At 42.2% G+C, this 22,733-nt stretch overlaps 1 protein-coding gene across 1 annotated transcript in view; it reads left to right on the plus strand.

Annotated features, from left to right (window-relative positions):
* The window catches only part of erfl1 (Ets2 repressor factor like 1), a 33,180-nt gene that overhangs the window by 4,704 nt on the left and 5,743 nt on the right, over positions 1-22,733 (plus strand). The window contains exons 2-3 of the mRNA XM_026317687.1: positions 21,337-21,410; positions 22,052-22,286. Of these exons, the coding sequence (XP_026173472.1) occupies positions 21,350-21,410; positions 22,052-22,286 (296 nt within the window). The 5' untranslated portion in view covers positions 21,337-21,349. The remainder of the gene's footprint in view (positions 1-21,336; positions 21,411-22,051; positions 22,287-22,733) is intronic.

Below are 22,733 nucleotides of genomic sequence, written 5' to 3' on the forward strand. Positions count from 1 at the left end.
GGGGTAAAATTTCCATCAGGTTTTCAATTGGGGCGGATCAATAGTGTATTAGAGCTCACCTTGACCCCGTCTCTCCCCCTTCTCCCCAGCCCAGCACACAGGCCATGCTACTCTCTCTCACAGCAGGGGACGGAGAAGGGAGAGATTGCATTACGGCCTCCTTTTCTTGGTCCAAAGTGGCAGAAAATGGCACAATAAAAGCAAGAGCGAACAGAAAGCAAGAGGAAAACTAAGTTGTGGCAGGCAGAAACAGAGAGAAAGTGGGAGACAAGGAGCAAGAGAGAGTGCAGTGAGGTGGAGGAAATGCCAGCAAGTGTTGTCGTACTTGTTTGCACAGAGCTTTCTGGAAGAGGAAATGGGTTGGGTGCCATGGTGTGTGGATGCAGACACACTTACAGAGAAAAGAACGGTTAACGTGATGGTGGATTCAGTCACAGAGACTCTATAACCTTGCTAGTTAGTGCTGCATGCTGCAACACTGAGTTGTATTTCAGCTGTGTGTCTGGGTCACCGTGCCTGCATGTAGAAGCTCACATAAGCAATCGCACAAATTCATACATAAACTGTTAGACATTTCTAGTTGCTCATTTGTATTTTTGGTTCATTAGTATGATTTAGTTGAAAAATAGTAGGATATACCGCAAACTCGTGTTATCCGAACCTTAACCATAATAATTTTAACCCAAGAAAACAAAACCTTATTGGCATTAGGTGATTTCTGACGACTTGAAGGCAAAAGAATCCAAACGCAGCCTGAAACAGAACACCTGATATTCCAGCCCAGCATCCTATAAATTTCATCCAATTTGGCTTCTCACAGTTTAAGTCCAGTTCTAATATTTAGTGTCAAAACAAGATTTAGTCTGCCCTTTATGCACTAAAGTGTGGGGAGACTGGGCTGGTAAATCAGAATGTAGCTGAGCACGGTTTGGATTTATATTAACCATAACCACAACCTTTCACTAAACAGTATAACCCTCTATTGTTGTGTAGACATACCTTCTGAAAAAGCAATCCCTTTTAAAAACATAGGCTGTCATTGAACATATTGCCTGGTTTATGTCTGGTGATAGGCTTGGATACACAACTCAAGAAGTTATAGCAGCATTTTAGCAAACATTGGCCTACTTACACATCCAGCAGCTACAAAAGAAGCACCAGCATCACGGTGGAGTTATGTTCCTGGTTACACCACTGAGCCTCAGTCCAATTTCACTCCAGCTTCTGGGAAAAGTATTTTATTTTTATAGTGCTCGGTCCTCTTCATCAGCTCCTGGTTTTCTGTAACCTTATGCTAGCCAGGTAGTGGACATTCATGTTTTCCAAGCGTATTAGAGGGAAATTTGTGCATAGTTAGGGGGTGAGACCGGGACCCATGCAGTGTGTTTATGGATCAGAGAAATGAAACTGTTCAGTTGGCTGTTGCTCCTCAGTAAGTTTGACACAAGAAATTCACTGGATTCAGTGTCGATATCACCATAAAAACCATAAACCAGCAGAGCAGTTTTGTAGTTTTTTTGGTTGGTTGTTTGTTTGTTTGTTTGTTTGTTTTTTTGGTGAAACTACAAAACAATCACTGCACAACCAGGTATGTCATTTTCAACAGTATATAATACTCGATGTGAGAATAAGCTACACAGACATGCAGACAGGCACCTATAGGACATACATAGGTTAAGTCAGTTAAGTCAGGTATACGGTGTCCCTCCATCATTTGAGGATAGGAAGACATTGTAAGAGGACAAAGCAAATGCGTTGATGTTGTGTGTGTGTGTGTGTGTGTGTGTGTGTGTGTGTGTGTGTGGTGGGGGGGGGTTGAATAAAAAATTGATCTGGGAATTTAGCATTTAGACACAGTTTACAAAGCGATATAGAGGGGAGGCACAGGAGGGCAGAGGGGACCGTGCGGGGGAGGACTCTTAACTTTACAATAGGTCAGCTGGGCCTGTTTGACTAACTCCAGCCCCGTCGTTCAGCCTAGTGTGCTGCATATGCTCCAGAAAATAAACACGAAATACGATTCTCAGATTCTCTTCTGAGCGATCCATCTTTGGGCGAGCGTGTGATTTAGCTGTTTAGACAGCAGCTTGTTTGTAAAAGCGCAGACCTACTAGTGGCACCATCCTCATCTCTTCCCCACATTTCCTAATGCTGTTCCTATTGTCACCCATCCACACTCCAGTGCACATGCACACGCCAAGACACCCGACAACACCACACAGATGCGCGCGCATACACACATACACGTACACACACACACACGCACACCCACCCTGTCTCTCTCTCTCTCTCTCTCTCTCACACACACACACAATAACACACAAACTCTGTCCCACTCGCTGAGGGGGAGAAAAGGAAAGAAAAAAGGAGAGAAAAAAGAAATCGATCGCCGGGGATAGTGGTGCGCGTCGGAGGATCGTATCTTGTCAAAATAATATATTACCCTCATCCCCGCCTGATCGATGCGGTGGATTAGGGACGGAGGGCTCCCTCTCTCCCCTCCTCTCTCCCCCTCTTCCTCCTCGGTGCTTGGTGCAGTTTAATATTTACCTCCGTGAAAGAGCGGCCGCGACGGCTCTCAGCCCTAATTGATTCCGACACATGGGGCTCTGTGCTCAGGCTGCGGATGAGAGAGGGAGGGCCAGCCGGAATGCAGAGGGAGAGGTGAGAAAGGAAAAAGAATGAAAGGAAGATGGTGGAGGGGGCGAAAGGTAGAAAGATGCAAATGCTAAAAAGACACTGTAAACAGCAGAACAGTAAATTGTGAAGAATGTTTTTAAGTTGTGTGTGTGTGTGTGTGTGTGTGTGGTGGTGGGGGGGGGGACTAAAGATAGTGGAAGAGGAAGAAGTTGGAGGAAGAATGGAAAGAGCAAAAGTGAAAAGGCCAAGTTTAAAAAAGTGAATGGATGAAGTTAACAGGGCTGATACAGAGACAGAGTGATAGATGAAGTAAAAACCAGGGAGGAAAACCAGGGAGATCAGAGGAAATATAGTTGGAAAGGTGTAAGATGGAGATAGGAAAGCCGGGGGGGGGGGGGGGGGTAGCCTAGAGAGGGTTGGAGGCGTACGCAGCACAAATAGGAGGGAGAGGGATGAATGGAACAGAGAGCGAAGAGGAAATGAATCAGGAAGAATGAGGGAAACGGAGAGGAGTAGGTGGAAATGGGACAGAGCGGGGGAAACGGCTCTGGGAGAGCAGGAAGAGAAACGGGAGGGATGAGGGCCGAGGAGAGCAAATGAGAGGGGATTAAGAGAGCGACATGAAGATGGATAGAAACAGAGGAGGGAAACATGACGGGCGGGATGTAGAGCACCAATAAAAAGCCTAGAACGGGGAGGAAAGAAATAGGGGGATGATGGAAAAAAGAGCCCGGTGCAGAGGTGACAGAATGATATCAGGTAGGATAGACAGAAAACAGGAGTGATAGCACAGCGAGAGGCGGGAGGGTAGAGAGGGACCATATTTTCCATTGAAGGAACTGGCCTGTCACGCTGTTCCGCCAGCGCAGAGCGGCTCTATAAAATACAGGGAGCAGGCGGGTCGTGTCGGGTGACTTATGTGTATATCTAGGCTTTGTCAATATTTCTTTCTGTCTTCCTTCCTCTCTGCTCCCCCTCTTGCTCCCTCGCACTCCTGTTCTCTTTTTCCAACTCCAATTGTGTTTCTCCTGTGTGTGTGTGGCCCAGTTAACTGCTGCCTCTCCTCCACAGCAGCACTGGTTGTTCCTGCTGCTGCTTTTTCTATCAAGGGGCAAGTTTTCAAAGTCCTTTGCACCTTTCAGCATTGGCATATGAGCCATCCATGATTGTGCACAATGACTTGAGGACTTTTCAGGCTTAGATCTGCCAAGGATTCTCCATTGTAAGACAGCAGAGCGAGGACAATGAGCCTTGCAGTTAAATTGACATCACAGGCAGAAATATTCTCCTGCATGTATGTCACCCTGGATGTATGTGCACTCCTCTAGCCAAGCTTGGCCCTGATACAGAAACACCGGGTGGAAGGCTGATTTATTCCGATGGAGGACTGCACCTCCTCTTCTTCATTTGGCATGGTTTAAGAATCCTGAGCGCAGGCCTGTGGAGACCTGGGTCCATGGGGGGGGCAGACATCCTGCAGGTACACTTCCCCCATCTACAACTAGTGGACACTCACAAATTACTCTGCTCTACATTTCATGTATATTCATTAAGAAAACATATTTCAAAACAGCCAAACATGTGAGGCTGCTGCCCCGTTACCTTTATTTTCTGCCTGGTTTTTGGTTGAACTGCATTCTAAACCACATTTAATTCAGGCATCGTAGCCCAGTTTGAGTCCAGGTGGGGCCATGTCATGAAATTTGTATTAAGAGAGAGAAAAGAACATGTTTATTGACAGTGTAAACCAAAACATCTCTGAAAGAGACGGACAAACATTGCTCGACTTCAGCACAGATTGTATCATGGATCTACTTTGAGATGCCATCATGAGTCCATGACAGCCGAATGTCACCGCGGAAACAGACAGGAAAAGAAATACAAGAAAGAGAAGTTGCACCAGACCGAAACAGAACTTATTTATTTTCATAGAATAAGCCGAAAATTTCCAATCCATCTCCATGACTTCCTCTGTCTCTGTTCTGTTGTTTCTTTTTTTCTTTCCGCCCTCTTCCCTCTCGCTCTCTCTCTGCCCCTGTGTCTGTTCTTTATTTACACCTCTCCCCTGCTCTCTGCAGTGGCTCAGGGAGCGGTAACAGAAGTGTCACTTGTCATTATTGGTCTAATTCAGTAATCCGTCATCGTGCACTCACTGTATGCAGTGCATTATACGCCGGCACAGCAGGTGTACTACGCACTGAGGTGGAGATTTGATTTGACACGCACACACAGGCGAGAGGGCCGACGGGGGCCGTGAGACGGGGCGCTCAGAGTGTGTGTACAACTGTGTGGATGTACATTTGTTTGTGTGTGAGTGTGTGTGTGTGTGTGTGTGTGTGTGTGTGTGTGTGCGCCTGTATAAAGAAGAGTGGAAGAGGGAAACACAGGAAAGATGGAGATTGAATTTTTGTGTATATGTGTAGGCGCAGCAGTGCAGGGGATCTGGGAAGAGACTTCACAGACTGGACAGACAGAGACTGAAGAAAGAATAGAAATATAATAGACAAAGTGATATCAGATATGAAAAGAATCAGCTGTTTTTTAATGACATGAATGTGAGAATGTCTATCATGAATAGTTCATATAGGATCTGTGCCCATCAGACTCAGGTTTTATTGTGTTGTGTCTAAAATATATTTTTGTACTTCAAAGTTTATGTGAGTGTGTACGTGTAGATCATGTTTCATGACCCTAAGGTCCATGAAACTCAATCAACATCCAATAGGAGCAGGAAAGCTGTCTGACAACAAGGCTGTAATACAATCTACCCGACCGACTGCTTTAAATGTGAAGTTGTCTTGATTCCTGGTGTGTGTATTGTGAAATATAAATATGTACTCCACAGTGAGAACTTATAGCGTTATGGGTCGAGGTAGTAGGACTGGGACATGAACACTGACATAACTGTTTCCACCCCTTAAATATTAGAATGATACTGGATCAATGTTAATACTAGAGTTAACAGAATCTGATAGTTATATTTTGGCTTGACTCCTGTAGGTGTGAATGTGATTGTGTATCTGTCTCTGTGTGTCAGCCCTGTGATAGACTGGCAATCTGTCCAGGGTGTTCCCCACCTCTCGCCCAATGTCAGCTGGCTGTGCCAGGATAAGTGGTAGGTAACTGATGGATGGATGGCTATATTGGCCAATACAAATAAAAGCAGAATACAGAAGAGGAAAAATACTGTTTTTGAATATCGACTTTCTTGTTATATCTAAGTCAATATAATATACAGTATACATAAATACTGCAATAAGTGAATATCAGCCGATACGTTGGCTTCACTGATTTATCACTCTTGCTCTACTCCAGATACGTGGCTATGCTAGCTGTTCTGTGAGGTTGCATTACTACAGACAAACACAATCGTTTTGCTCTGCATGCTGCTTTGTATGTGTTCAACCACTCCAACCCACTTGCTGGTGTGATTTTAAATTCATTTCACACACACTTTTGGACTCAAGCACCTTTGTCCAACCTCAGTATTGGTAATGGGCCAATATCATCATCGTTTTGGTCTCTCATTTGGAATAGTTTTTATGTTAATAAATTCTGTTTTTATGTGGTTTAATAAGTTAAATGACCACTGTCACCATGATTATTTCTTCCCTTTGAAGGGTGACATTTTGCCAAGGCTGTTTCTGCATCTGCAGACACTCATTAATCACAGTGGATTTCTAAAAATTCAGACGAACAGACTCTGAGTGTGTCCTCCGTTATTGATGGGCCCTCTGCACAGCACTGACTGACTGGGCTCTGCTCTCAGAGGTCAACACTTAGCAGATCTGGACTTAAACAAACCTACAGTTTAACCACATCACCCAGTACTGATAGCATACATTGTGTCGTGGTGATCGACAGTAAAAAATAAAAGGATCCATTGAAGATAGCTGCAAAGAAAAAAAACAGTTTATGCAATCATGTCAATCCCACCAATCCCCAATGGGTGCCAGCTGCACTGCACTCTGGGTATGAGAGTTTTTTTTTTCCTCTCTGAACCAGTGTGAGAGTGTTGGGGTTTAAGGTTTGTGATGGTGGAGCTTCCCCTTTTCTCTTTATCAATGGCAATTTGTATGTGAGCGCTCACCTCTGTAGTCCCACTGGGCACGGTGGATTTTATCAAGTTCTTAACCCCACAAGGCTACAAATCCGGTTACCACTGTAAGTGTTTTAAACTGTTTAAACTATCAGAATGCTCCATGCTGAGTCCCAGGCCGTGTTGCAATCGCACACAGACCACACACAACGATATAAGTGTAACTGCATTAGCTTTACTTTTTTCTCTTATTTTATTTTTGCTTCATATAACACCTGCCATTTCCACCAGTTTATAAAACTCCAACTCTAAGCTGACTCCAAGGGGATTCACTACTATTGGTTTGCGATAGTTTCAAGTTTTTATTCCTGCTTTTATCGATTCATTTTTATCATTCCTTTTTTCATTAAGAACAAGTTTGCAAAATGTGAAACACTTTTATGTGATTTGACTATCCTCTAACGTTTCGTCTTTGCGTTTTCTCAGTAGAATCACTTTGTGCTTCAGCATGTATGTCTTCATGTAGTACAGCCTGAAATCATCAGTAATGGATTATTGTAGTATTTCTAACAATCAATACAAATACACCTAAAGGCACACCTTTTGTGCTTTAATGATATTGAGAATCACATCATAGGAAAAGAATGATGAAATCTTATCATATAGGCCAAAGAAGGTACTGCCTTCACCCCAGTTGTCCAAAACGTGGAGGTGAATAAAAACTACATAGAAATTTTATTGGACCAAAAACGACTATTCTTTTATGCGTGAAGATTGAAAGTTCAAATAAGAATGAGGCCCAATTATTGCAAGAAGAGAGACAGAGAAAGTATTTGATGAGAAGAGCCTTCACGTTCAAGCCTGAAATACCACGAGTGACATCTTTATTCCAACTGCACATCAGTGGTTTTTTTTTAAAACCGCCAGTTTTTTTGGTTTTTTTTTTAACTATCTTATTCTCAAACATCGCGAAAATGTTTGAGGATAAAATTGTTTAAATAATTGTTTGTAGAAGCTCGTCGTTTTTTATTTTTATCCTTACAAAAATGTGCGTTTCACCACACCTCATTATTTGCTGTATAGCTCACCTGTCCTCACGTCCAATAAGGAAAATGAGTGAGTCACACATTTTAACATGACCCAATTTTATTGGCTAATTACATGAAGATATTACTATTTGGAGAAAATAAAAAACATAAATACAATATCAAGATGCTCTGCTTACAGAAACATCAGCTCATTAAGTGATTAATATTGATTGTATCTATCTCTGGCGATTGACTGGTGATAATCACCCACTAGAGGTTTATTTTCTATGATCAGAGACGCTCAATAACCCTCTTCCTGCTCCTCTCCCGTCTCCTACCTCCTACAGCGCCATAGCGAACATCCATCGGCTGCTGCAGCCCAGTAATCATTAGGATATGCCTTCTGGGATTTAGCCGTCCTCAAATAATATTACTATAAAGAGGCTACCATATTAATGTCTGCACGTGCATTGATCCTATAGGGACATGACAGGGACCTAAAGTTGCTCCAACTATCTTTAACAGCTCATTAGCATCTTGAAAAGGAATGGCCAGCCAGATTACCCTCTGGATTAGTTGATAACATAACCAACGTGTAGGCCTAATTAAGTGGTTAATAACAAACAATCCAGTGGTGGGAAAGAAGTAACAAAGTGGAAAAAGAAACGAGGGAGGGAAAGGAGGAGGCTGAGGGGAGGGAGGTGGGAAGGTGGTGGGGGGTGCGGGAAGTGAGGAAGGAGCGAAGGAAGGAAAGTGTTTGAATTATTATCCTGTATATGCTTGAGTGGACGCGAGACAGAGAGCAGGGCGAGTTGTTGAAGAAAAGATGAGAGGTGAGCCCGAAGGTGGGGAGGAGAGAGGAGGAGACGGGGAGGGCTGATGATGAATGGATGGAGAACGGGGATGAGAGACGGAGCAGCATGAAAGAGTATATACGGTGCGCGGTCCCGCTCCGAGGATGATGAAACGTTAATTAAAGTAAACGAGCTACCTGAGCTCCCCGGCTAACCCCCTGTCACACTCTGTCAGCAGACAGAAGGAGAGAGAGGGGAGGAGGAGGAGGAGGAGGGTGGAAATTTGACTCAATATGGGGAGAAGTTAGATAATCCAGCTGTGGCTTTAGTTCAAGGTTGATAGCTGTCACAGTCACGCGGCTGCAGACCACGCGTGCAGCAAGTATTAATGGGTCAACCCTGCATATGAGCAGTCCGTATCAGGCCTGTGCATGCAAACACCTCTATGCTCATATCGCTACTTGTTCTCCACTTGTGTGCCAGATGTTTTCTGGTATAGTTTCTGTGCAGCATCCTTGGTTTCTAGCACAATGTTGTTGCGTTGACATCTCTATTGCGATCATATCTAAAACCAGTGGGAACACACACACACACACACACACACACAATATTTGTCAGGGCTACACGCATATGCATCTAGAAATAATTAAAAAATATTTTTGCCATAAAAAAATAAGCCCTAACTTCCAAATTACAAATACCCCCCGCCCCCCCTCCTCCCCGCGTAAAACACCCTTATTTCCAGTCCATGCAAGGTTTATTCTCCAAGATCACCTTTATTTCTTTTTTTAATGCTCATATTCATTCAATTAATCTGGTCTCTAATTCGTTTATATATTTATTTACTCGGTCTCGCTATCACTCTCTCCTTTTTTCATCTCTCTCCAACGATTATCCTGGCGTCTAATTAGAAATCGATGCTGCTGGCCCGGCGGGTATTTGCAATGTGTTTGTGGACGTTGAGAACAATTCCCCGGACAGAAAAGACCGAGAGAAGAAAGAGGGAGGAAGAGGAAACACTACACTACACTTGCGCTATATGCACACACGCAAACACACACATACACACTTATTCTGACAACCGACTTTACCGCTTGCAGCTATTCTCTTTTCTAAAAAGCAGTGGGCTAAGTAAAAAAAAAAAAAAAAAAAAGGAAGAATCAAAAAAAGGAGGAAAAATGAAAAGAAATTCATTTTAACGACTCACGCGAGGGATTTGTGTTGAATTGTTGAGGAATGTTTTTAGGAAAACAAATCTCGAAGTGAAAAAAAACACTTTAAATGTGATGGCCTGCGTCTCACCCCAGCCCGTGCTCGAAGGAGCCGGTTCATAAAGTTATAACGTGGTTGTATAAACGCAAATAATAATAATAATAATAATAATAATTATTATTATTATTATTATTATTATTATTATGGCACCAGTCCAAATTTCCGTAACCAGATTTGTCTGTAATTATTTTAAAGTCCCCATCAGTTCTTTATTTTGCATATTAAAATGCCTGGAAATATGTTGGAGAGTTTGGAAGTCTATGATGATGGAAAACTTAAAGTGGGCTTTTTGGCCAATATACATTTTTCTTCTTCTTCACTACCGTCGTGTTGTTGTTCTTCTTCTCTGTTTCTGTCATTATGCCGCGTTCGGTGTCTGTGTGACGCCCACACCGAGTCGGAGTCGCCTTCTTTCCGCCGCGTCCCGTGGAGAGGAGGCGGTATTGAGGCGACGGGTTAGCGCCATTACCGGAGTCAGTCGAACCTAACCGGATTAGTAGCTGCCAGATGAAAAAAAAAAAAAAGAAAGTGAACCAACCAAGTGGAAAAAAAAGAAAGAAATGTTGGGAATGAGAGCCTCGTACTTTTATTAGTTCAGCTTTACACCACGTTGTGTTTACCGTCTGTGCGCTGCGTTTTATTGGCTCGGCACATAATCTGTTTTTCAGACGCGGGTTCTCTCTCTTTTCTTTTCTGTGTTCATCATTCCCAAACGAGATGCATCACTCTGCCTCTCTCTGACTCTACATGGGTTCAGCAGTCAGGAAGTGTCATATCGGGAAATACAGTGTTGGAGTGTCACCCCCCTCTGCATGATGAGGAAAACTGAATAACTTGCTTTTTCTCCTTGTTGCTTCACATTTCGTCAACCCCTGTGATGCTTTACTTGTGCCAAAACTATCAGTCTGGGCTCCCTGGTGTGTGTGTGTGTGTGTGTGTGTGTGTCTGTGTGTCTGTGTCTGTGTGTGTGTGTGTGTGTGTGTGTGTGTGTGTCTGTGTCTGTGTCTGTGTCTGTGTGTCTTTGTTATTGCTCTGTGCACTATAGCAGTAAGCTGTATCTGAGTCTCCATCCTTACATTTTCTGTCAGTCTGTCTTTCTATCTTGAACGCTCATTAAATGTCTCTCTCTCTCCCTCTCTCTCTCTCTTCATTTCTCTCTGACTCTCACCCTCTCCCTCTCCCTCTCCTTCTTCTTCTTCTTCCTCCGCGCCTCACGCTCCCCTTGCCCGTGGCTATATGATCGTGAAAAATGTGTTTACAAAACTTGCTCTCTCACAGATCAAACCGTACGGACGAATCAAAGACTTTGGAGAGAGGAGAGAGAGGCAGAGAAGAAGTGAGGAAGACAGAGAGAGAGATAGAGAGAGAAGGGGTAGGAGCACAGGGTGTGTAGAGGCCTTATAATTTTAAAATTCTCTGTGTTATTCTCTTTTTTTTTTTTTTACTCCTCCTCCTCCTCGTGTGTGTGTGTGTGTGTGTGTGTGTGTGTGTGTGTGTGTGTGTGTGTGTGTGTGTGTGTGTGGATGTCTGCCTGTATCTCCATTGGTAATACAATATCTTTAAGGCCCCCAAAACAACTATCTGTGTCTCACAGTTAAACATGAGATAATGCAATATTGATGTCTCCTTGTCTTTGCTATAACGCAATACTGGGTCCATTCTGGCTGGACGCAGTAGCATGGACCAATAGTGCACTTGCACTTAAAGGAATTACTGTGATCCTGTAATAAATTTTAGAGGGATGCTACACAAATATCGAGTCCCTAAAGGAATTTAGTAAAGTTAGTGGAACCATTGGAGTTAAAATACTCACAAAGTAGGATCAGGTCTCGTTTCAGACAAAGTATTCAGTACAACACACACAATAAACTCAGATTGGAACGTGTTATTACTTTAGTTAGGGTGATTTGCTTCTTTATACATTTGGTTTTTGATTCAAGTCTAGTTTTCCTCCAATTTTCTGCAGGTGGCCCCATCTTAAAGTGACTTGATGTCAGCATGCATTTGTAAGTCAGTGTGTGCTCACAGATATGGGGGACTCTGTGCCCTGTTTGACGAGCTTCTCAAGATTTACCATTTGTTTTCTCATATGATTATATTTTCTAGCCTTTCAGATACCAAACCTTTCATATCAAATATCTCAGTCTGACATGTTGTGTTTTTATCAGGATTTTGCCAATAATGTGAATCAAAATAAAACAAAACGCAGTGTGTGAGAATTCCCAAAAGCAGAAAATCTTATATTGCTTTACTCAAAAAAGTGACAACCCTATTTTTTTTATAACAATTCTGTACTGGTCAGAAAATTGATGTAGCCTCTTCTGAGCAAACGTAGAGTCACTGTACAAAGAACCAAGTTTAGGGTTGATTGTGTGTCCAAGGGATCTGCAGGTTTTGTCACTCATAAGAGACATTTCTTTTCATACGCTTAATTAGACTCTTTGAGACCAGAGATCAGGTTGCACACGGTGCATGACCAAAGGTGTGAGGACTTGTATTTTTAAAGAGAAGGCTCTTGATTACCCCCTGTCGTGTTTATGACAGAATTTCAATGCTTTCACATGAGATGAGAAGGTGTCTTAAATAATCAGAGAAGGATAGGATGAAGACATAAAAAAGGCAAACATTGAGACACAGGAGGAGAGGAAGAGGAGTGTCAGTTAGAGGCTGGTGAAGGAGAAGAGAGGAGAGGGAGGAGGGCAGACAGACAGGCAGGGGGAGCGATTATAGCAGGGTTTATGTATGAGCTATTGATTGAGTCGGTGGTGACTTCTTGAGTGGTTAATTCGGGAAGTGAGAGCGATAGAGAGAGTAACTCACTGACCAGAGAAAGGAGGGAGCGTGAATGGGGTGCTGGAGAGAGAGATAGAGGGAGTGTGATAAGGCGTAGAGAGAGAAACGTGCATTTCCCCAGGTAAAAGTGTGGAAAAGGTACGACTTTGAAAGGAATTACGGTGTGGTTCCGAGCACTAATAAGGCCACTAACCCTTGAATTTTGCTAAAATTTTCACTTTTTTTCTCATTTTTTTGGAGTCCCACAAACTCTGCTATTGTAGGCTGTGTGTTGTGATGTGATGTGATGTGTGTGTTGTATTTAACCATGTTGTACAACTGGGGTCACTAAAAGGACTAATAGCAATATTCTGTTAAGAGTCAGAGTTAAGAATGTTTTTTGAACAGTTGAAGAGGATGAATCCAGGACCCCAGTCAGAAAATCAAACATTATTGCTGTAATATTCATACAGCGATGTCATGTAGATGTGTGTAGATTAACAGTGATACTGTAAGGCAACTATTGTCATTACAGGGTTGCTATAGTGTTGTGTACATTTACAGTTTCCTAAAGTAAACTCCAGTTTAAGCCGATTTGTTGCCTCTTTCAAGCTGCTTTTACAGACTTTGCAATCGCACATAATCAACATGAATATCCATACACACATTCACACACACACACACACACACATTCACACATTCACACACGCACACCTCTTCCTTCTCTGTAGGCGTGAAGTTGAGCCCAGAGGACACTAATCTGCTCCCTGGAAACAACAGATGGTTCCCTTGTTCTCACTGTATCACCTTGTCTGAGGAAGTCAAAATCATGAGTAACAGCCTGGACTGGGAAGCAAGGTGTGTGTGTGTGTGTGTGTGTGTGTGTGTGTGTGTGTGTGTGTGTGTGTGTGTGCGCGTGTGTGTGTGTGTGCGTGCGTGTGTGTGTATGTGTGATGTGTGTGATGTGAGGAACAGTGTGAAGGGTCTCTGCTGGAACCTGTAGATAGATTGTTTTTTTCCCCCCCTCAATGTGTCCAATGCAGGTGTGTTGGTGATGCATCTCTCATAGTTTGACTGCTGGTAGAATATCCTGCAGTCAGATTTCTAGAAGCGGTGCGCGGGCATGGCCGTGTGCGCGCGCACGCGTGCACGAGTCTGTGTGTGAAGGTCAGCTCGCCGGCGCAGTTTTCTTTTCCTATTTCTCTTCCCTCTCGCGCAGGTTTTGATCTCTCAGCCGCGAGATCAAAGGCGCTCTCTGGCTATTAGTCAGCGCGAGCCATTGATCCCTCATCGATCCACGCGAGACACAGCCGCCCCGTGAACACCGCGCGAGGCTCCCCAAATCTCCTCCCGCGCTGGAGGAGAGGGAGAGAGAGAGAGAAGGAGCAAGCGAAGGAGGGAGGTGGAGCAATATGTGTGTGCGTGCGTGTATTTTTCCAACTGGCGCGGGCAGAGCCAAACTCGAGCTTTTTCTTTGCCGCGGGACATGAAACAATGAGGCTCGAGCCGGTTTTAATAAAGCGCGCTTTCCCTGCTTTCAACTCTGGCGCGAGGCGGACGAGCCGGCAGCGGAGAGCGATCGATAATTAATGACGATGAATAATTTAACCCTATCGATTGATACGTTTTTTCTTTATCCATTCCCCCTTCTTTTCCTTATTTTCTTAAGGCTGGCGTTCCATACCATACTAATACCGTTTTTCATGCGCTCACATCCTCATCTCCACCACCCTCCTCCTAAACTTGTTAGAGTTCTTCACCTTTCATGAAAGTGTAAAGAAAACCCTGGTTTCCTTATTTATCGGAGGCTACAGTAGCCTACGTATGACCCCTCTGGAGTCTAAACTCCACCTGACTCCTTTTCGCCTTTAATGAAATTGGCATTAAAAGAATATCGTATGGTTTTCAGGTTGTAAACTAAACCTAGAAAAAGACCGAAATCAACTATGAACTAACAAGTTTGGCCCCAAATTCCTGCACTGCAAAAAGTAACACAACACATCACCCTTGGTCACACTGTCCCCATGTGTGGCATCATCTTTAAAAGAAGGAAGATGGTCACGGTTTTCCTCACATACCCTCATTTACCATAAATAAAAACCTATGACACCAACTATGTATTAATCCGCAGCGAAAAGTAGTCCCAAACAAATGGATGATGGAAGATGAACAGGTTCAGCAACTAAGTTGGACAACTGGGTATTATGAAGCACTAAAAGACAAAGACTTTTCTAGTTTTGAGCTTATGATTGAATTTTGTGATAAAAGGAAAACTGTAGTGTAACAACAGGCTTAATCTTAAAGCCTTGAATCCAAGGGCTGCATTGGGCCAATTTATTTTATTGTAAATATATATATATGTTTTTTCATAAGTTTAATTTCTACACTTATTAATTCTAAGTTGTCATGTGGCCAGGTTATTTAAACATATTTTCAAACCCATTGTCCACAGTCCCTGATTTTCCCACTTTAAACATGGCCTCACGCTCTCTCTGCTCTCTCATACATGGATGATACTTTTCAAACTGAATGATCATGCTTTTGTTTCCTGATGGCCTGTCTCATTGTGAAGGGCTTAGTATTACTGAAGCTTTGCCCCTGCAGTGTGGAGCTCTGTGGGAGAACAAGCAGAGTCAAAGAGCGTCAGTAAACATCGTGGTTAAAATCAGACAGTACTGCTCTGCTGCCTCTTCCTATTACAGGGACCACACTGATTTCTCACTCTTTCATATGACAGGATGATGGGTAGTTCAAGATACGAAGATGTGAATGTGCGGAAATTTACCTGGCCAGTTTAGTGTTAGTGTATGCAGTTATTTGACTCTTAAACATTGTACAAAAAGTTTCATAAAATCAATAACAATAACAGCAATTACTGTTTTAATTCAGTTTGATTTGATTACATGTGATGTACAAAATACTCTCATCCAAGGGAAAGACCTCTCAAGTCCAGCATCCCAATGTGACTAGACAAGCACAACACATGGCACAGAAAATAAAAAAATTAGAACATTTAAACCAAAACAGCACCATTGCCTATTTAAATGCTTTATAATTATTCATTGGGATTATCATTGTAATTAGTCCTATGATCTATAAGCTCAGGTTTGTGTATCATATTTCATAAGTAGTGAAAGCTCTATTGAAAGCAACAGCTTCACACAGTTAAGGACAACTAATTGGTTAAGTTTGGGGTGAGTTTTTTGGCATTAAGACGTCAGGACAAACATTTATGATGGTCAAGAACATTTATTTTGGTTAAGCTAAGGGAAAGTTCATTTGGAGTATAGTCCAAAAGTTTTGATACATAGGGATAATGGGATTACTATCCTTATTTATTTGTGCAAAAAAAGTAGGACTTTTCTTTGGGTAGTTGCATCACCTGTGTTATATTGTGCCCATAAACACTGAACGTGTTAAAAGAACTTAGTTATTAAATAAACACGTTATTTTGAAATTGTAATTTCTTAATAAAGACAAAGAAATTTGGCTGAACAAGAAGAATTTTAGGCCACTCTAGTTATAACATTTTATTCACTTTGACCAACCCTCCTCCCTTCCTCCCCTCCTCTCTCCCACTCTCTCTCTCTCTCTCCCCTCCTTGTTTCTCCTCTCTTCTTCTTTCCATCTCCTCTAACAAACCCATAGCAGAGTCCCTCTGTTCTTCCACCCTGAGGCTGACCAGTGTGTCAGAGCTAACCAGGGAGAGGAACACAGAGAGAGGGAAACACAGAGATAGTGGGAGAGAGGCAAGTAGAGAGAAAGGGAGAGAGAGAGGGTTCAGCTGGGTCTTTTTCAGGGGCAACCAAAAAAAGGAAGATGAGACAGATGTACAGAGTCCGTTTCATCTAGTGGAAAAAGAAAGCGGGAGAGGCCAGACTCTTCATGCTGCTCATATTTTTCTATCTTTTTATATCGTGACCCATCACTCTTTCCTTCTTTAGACAGCACTGGAGACATAATGTTGCCTGAATGTCAGGCTGCCCCCCTTTTCTCCCTCTACCCCAGTCACTCTGCAGAATTTCAAAATATATTTGGTACTACAGTACTGTTATCCTTGCACTGTTTCATTTTTCACTCCTGTCAGTGGCCTACTAACCTTGGTTCCACAAGTATACTAGTTTGGCCCTGTCCTATAGATTACTGGCCTTGTTGCAAACTTGCATCAGAGTGGATTTGTCAGTCCTCTTTGGGAGGAAGATTTCACATTCCAAATACTGATCTCTTCCAAACATCTGAAACTCATCAAATTCAGACTCTTAAATTCTTTGAAAATTTCTTTTCATTTTGTTTTGATCTGAACTTTCTTGCACAATAAGCCCAATGGGACGTCAATTTTGTAGCTACATTCATTTGATATCATTTTCCACATTCTTTGAAGACTCTTTATTCCTACCTCCCATACGTAATAGACCTTTCTTCTTTCTTTATTATCTCAGCGGGTTTACGTCAACTGGCAAAATATACAGTTCCCCTCACTTCTGTGGTGAGCTTTAGTGTCTTTCAGCTCATTACTGTGGTTTTCCCACCCACAACATAGTCTTAGTCTTCATAGGAAAACACTTATTATTCTTAGTTCCATTAAAGTTCCTTTATAATCTTTGTCCAATTTGAGTCAACAAAAAATCTGAATTTTTTTTTGTCAAATATTAGTCCTCACATTTAGCCAAGTGCAACTTTCTTCTTACTGAATCCAGCCGGTTTAGAAGCCAGGTGACTTTAATTAACCACTCAAGTAACTATCCTCTGATTGGAGCTTTCCCATTAATGTTACCATCAGCTTCCTGAGATTCCATCTCCACACGTCCTTTATCCAGTCCAATGACACGGACTGACCATGTAGCCTATTTTGAATGTCCAATATCTGGCAAATAACATTCTCCTCTCTCGTCTTGTCAATGAAAAAAACAACACATTTCATCATAGATTCTATCACCAGATATTAGTTTTGTTTCGTCCGTGTCTGTATTTTTTGTCACCATCTTTGTTAACGAAATTAACACTGTTGCAGATTTTAGGACCGTTTTTAAGCATGAGCTCTAATTTGGCCTTTCCAAAATTTTTCAGAAGGCAGTTTCAAAGCTGAACAGAAAAAGCACGATCACCTTTCAGCACTGGCCAGCCTTGATCTAATATAAGCGTGGAAAGCCTTGCATTTTTTGTAGTGTCCTAAACACACATTAAAACCTGTCCCTAAAACTCAGTGCGCTCTTTGATCAGCTGACCGAGCTCTGAAAAGCACCTGACTCATCAGCACACCGGAGGGTTTTCAGCAGTAATGGTCTGTTTGCTAAAACCAGTGTAGGCCGACACTTCACAACAATGTGGAGGAGCACAACTGAGGTTGTGTGGTTGAATGAGGTTGTTCTTATGAACGGTGAACGTGCTATTGTCAAAGTGTGACTGTGTGCAGTAACCTGGTGTCCCTATTGTATGTGCTTTGGTATTGTCACTGCTAACTGTGTGATCCATCATCCGCACTTGGTTTTATGTTTAGCCTTTTGTGGGAGGGAGGTCTTTTCTTTGCACCGTTGTGTCCTCAGTCTCTATCTGCAAAATAAAATGCATTTGTGTTTTTGTTTTCACACATCTCTGAGCTTTATCAGTACCAAAACATCTTTAGTAAACAAAGTGCATTCTCTCTTTCAGCTCGCTGAGATGTGTGTTAGTGTGTCTATATTGATTCAGTCAATATCTATGGGCTCCATGACTTATTTTGCTGTGCTGCTTCTCACTGTGTCTGTGTCAGCTACCTGAAAACCTGCGTATTTGTGGCATAGCTGCTTGAGACTGTGTGTTTATTGTGCATGTACAATCTATTACAATCTGTGAGTGTCTGTATCTGACAGTCTGTGCATGCGTGTGTGTGTGTAAGAGTGTGTGTGTATGAGGAACAGTATTCCCTGGGCTGCTAGTTATAATGTTTCTGGGGGTGATGGGGGGAACTTGAAAGCCCGGCGCTGCCCAAATCAAAACTAACAAGGAAATGATGGGGGCTCCTTTATCTCCTCTCTGGCCTGGGGGGCCGAAGGGGGGCGAGAATGGGAGACTGGAGAGGGAGGGGAAGAAGAGGAGGGAGAGAGGAAAGGAGGGAGGTGGGCAGGAGGGGGAGGGGGCTGCCTGGCTTCCTCTTTGATTTGTAAAAAATGCATTACCTCCGAAATCAAACGGAAAATTACTGCGCCGAAGCAAAATACACAGAGCAGGAGAGCGGGAGAGAGAAGGAGATGGGTGGGGCGGTTGGGAAGGAGGGGGAGAAGACAGTGAATAGGTGTGCATGAATAGAAAGGGGGTGGGAAATAGGAAAAGAAGATTCACCTGTATAGATGCGATGTCAGATAGGAAGAGGTAGGATGGCTGTAGATTTGAGGTCATGCGTAGGTGGTGTGAGAGGTAGCTGGAGAGACCCTGACAGACAGGAGCACATATATATATCACCCTCAGAGGAGACAAGCTTATACATGCTGTGGACCATGAGAATATGGCAAATGAAAGAGATGATGCAGTATTGATGACCTGTAGCCCAGAGGGAAGAGGAAACTTATAGATTACTACCATGAACACAAAGAATATTTCATTTTTTTAACTGAATGATACCCATCTGTGTAGATGAACCGGTTAGATATCAGCAATTTAGTGAAAGGAAGTCGAGGGTTTTAATTGTGTGAAGGCCAACGTGATTTGCTATTCTACTTAGACACCGAATACAAAATGTTACAGGCTACATCTACTATAGTCTTGTGAAAAAGCTCATTTGAACAAGTAGCTTTGTGTGAAGACATGTTATAGCTTTTATTTGAACCCTTGAGATAACTTTGACTCATTATGGAAAAGGAGGGTGCAGGCAGAGACATGAGATGGGGAAAAAAAGAGAAAAAAATAAGGAAAGAGGGAAAAAAATATGAGTGAGACAGGATGAATGCCAACTCTATATCTGAAGACAGAAGGAGCCGCTTGAAAACAAGAAAGATGAAGAGAGGGAGGAGAGAGCAAGAGGGGCCACAATCCAAAGGCTAGAAGCGAGCAAGAGATGGATAGAAAGAGAGCCGGTCAGCGAGTGAGAGAGAGCGAGAGAAGTGCCTGGAGTTAGCAATAATAATTTATACAAACACACCTTAATAATTCACATTCCATTTCAATGCTGGAGGGAAAATCCAGAATTCACAGAGCATAATTAAATAGAGACAGAGAGTGAAGGGAGAGATAGAGGGGCTAGCATTAAAGATACCAGTGTAGCAGCATCTCTTCCATCTGAGCTTTGTAAAACAACCTAGATGAAACTGTGATATCCAAACTAGATCCCATCTCAGTCCCTGCACTCGTGATGGAAACACTAAATTCTCCTTACCTACTCCTGTCAGCAGATGCCGATGTCCATTTATTTAGGCAACTTTGTCATTATAAGCTGTCATTTAATAAAACATTTAATAAAACAAGGTCTTCCACATTCAGATGGCCTGTCAGCATCTAAAAGGAGCATGAAGTAATGCTGTTGAACTGAAAATCAAGAGTTTTAAGTTCTGTTGCACACCTGTGGTGCTTTCACTCAGGGTGGTCAGTTGTGTTTGTAAAATAACAAATGGTACAAAATGGCTGCTGAAATATATAAAAAATGAAAGTAAATCGACTTGAATCAGTCACTATTATGAATCAGTATTTTAACTTTTACTTCCAGAAGGTTATTTACCCTAAAGCTGATTTAGGGTTATTAAAAACTCATACAAAAAGAAATGCATTTACCAAAGTGAAGTACTTGAGTACTTTTTTTTAATTCAGTTTTTTTATTAGTACTTCACTACATTTCAGAGTATTATACTTTTTCCTCCACTGTGTTTATGTATAGGTACTGATTACTTTGCAGATTTAACATTCATGAGTTTATATGGATGTTGAATATGATACTTTAAAGATCAACACTATATAATTAGATTTATCCTTTCCTCAACCAACTGCAATAATAAACACATTCATTATCAGTAGTAATAATCAAATATGTTTTGTAAGTGGTATTCTTTCTGTGTAACGTGTTTTTTTTTTTTTTTACTTTTTACTTTTCTAATCCTTTGCATTTCTTTTCATGTATATTGGTGAATTTGTGTTGGTGGTTATATTCTAACTTGTACTTAAGTGATTTCATACTTTAAGTTTACAGTATCTGTGATAGTTGTTGTTCATGTATGTCTTTCACATATACATGTTCTCAGCAAACATGTAAGGCGCTAAACGCACTTTGTCACATAATCACTTAACAAACTAAATGTTTCCTCTTCTGGGAGACAATTAAACCCAGGACTTAGTGGTACCTGTTCATAGCTTTGCACATTTCTGACCCAATGTGTAGTTTTTACTTTTTAAAACTCCACTCCAGAATAACCAAGCCATATTATATATTTAATAACCCTATTTTTAATGGATAATACGGCTCAACTTTGATTTGGTTTTCAAAAGACTATTTAATTCCTCCTGTTCATAAATGCACTATAGGGATGTCTACCTTGTTGCATCAGACACAGCCTCAGGTGGCAACACAAGATCGCATCCATCAAACACCTGATCTCAACCAAAGACATATGAAACATAACCTTGCCATATTTCACATTGATTTAAGGTATGTTTGTGAACTCATATCGCACCCTTAGACCCTTATGCAATACCTGCTACTTCAACAAAGTTTACGCTCTTCCAGTTCAACTCCAACTCACTAAAATCAATCTGCAGACTAGTTGATTTCAGCTCATCATGGTTTACTGACTTTCTCTTTCCTCTGTGCCATCTCTTCGTTTTGTTTCAGCTGTTGTGGAGGCATGGACTGTAACTGCGTCAGTGATCTGCTGCTCCCCCCGGTGCCCACACTCTGGACGCCAGGTCAGTCCCACCATCGTACTCAGATGACTGAAACCTATTTTAGCCTTCCTGTCAAATTATACTTGAGCTGATGGAACTTTTATTTTTAAAAAGTCCAAGGTCATATATGTAAATTGAGTGAAACCAGGCAGCCAAAACAAGCAAAAGTCCTGATAAAACTTCAGAAACATCACAGTCATGGTAAAAATTGTGTTTTAAAATTAATCTGAAATATTCAGTTATTTAAAAATATTAGCCATACACACACACACACACACAAACAAATTGAGCATCTGGTGGTAATTGGTTGTATGTCTAATGTTTTTACAAGGCTAGTTAATGCCAGATTCACTTTGGGGTAAGTCAGAAAACTACCTAACTAAATAAGTGATTTTAGAATTCAGACCCAAGCAGCATCAATCAGATTTCTCCCACTGAGCTGTCATCATCCCACTGACCAATCTGTTGAGGCCAGAGGGCATTAGTGCAGTCTAACATTGCTCAAGGCACGCACTGTGATATTAAACACATCATCCCTCACCTCCATCACTCATCGGTCATTCAGACAGTGACGCCCCCACCCCCACCCCCTTAGTCAGGCAGCGGGACAAACGACAGGCCTTAACCCTCACACTCTTCTCTTTCCTGCTCCCTCTGCACAGGGTTCGCCTTCCCAGACTGGGCCTACAAGCCTGAGTCTAGCCCTGGATCCAGACAGATCCAGCTGTGGCACTTCATCCTAGAGCTGCTGCAGAAGGAGGAGTATCAGGGGGTAATCGCCTGGCAGGGGGACTATGGAGAGTTTGTCATCAAGGATCCAGACGAGGTGGCTCGACTGTGGGGGATAAGAAAATGCAAACCTCACATGAACTATGACAAGCTGAGCAGGGCACTGAGGTATGCCAGGAAAAGTATATCACACTTTGGCTTGTGTGTTTGTGTTTGGACATGATGTGTTGAATGTCAAGCAGTAAAACTGTTGGTATCAGATAAATCAAGATGTTTATCACACCACAGTTTACATAAATTGTTTACTCTTAAATCCTCACTTACATCTCTCTTTTCCATGTTGGTAAAAATGGAAAGATAAAGGTGGGACTTTTCCTGGGGAACATCAATACCTTCAATTTCTCCTTATCTGTGGACATCCTAATGGAACATTCACCATTGAGCTACCAAATAAAAAATTCAATAGAGATTTCAAAATTAAGCCCCAGTGTGAAATTGCTTGGACTTCTTCAGAACAGGGAAGCTGCTAGACACCAAACTTACCAAAGGTGATTTAAATGATACTGTTTGCCCTCCATACTTTCAGCAATTCAAGCCACCGCACACGCGGTTTTC

Source organism: Mastacembelus armatus, chromosome 16 (assembly GCF_900324485.2).
Source record: "Mastacembelus armatus chromosome 16, fMasArm1.2, whole genome shotgun sequence".
NCBI lineage: Eukaryota > Metazoa > Chordata > Actinopteri > Synbranchiformes > Mastacembelidae > Mastacembelus > Mastacembelus armatus.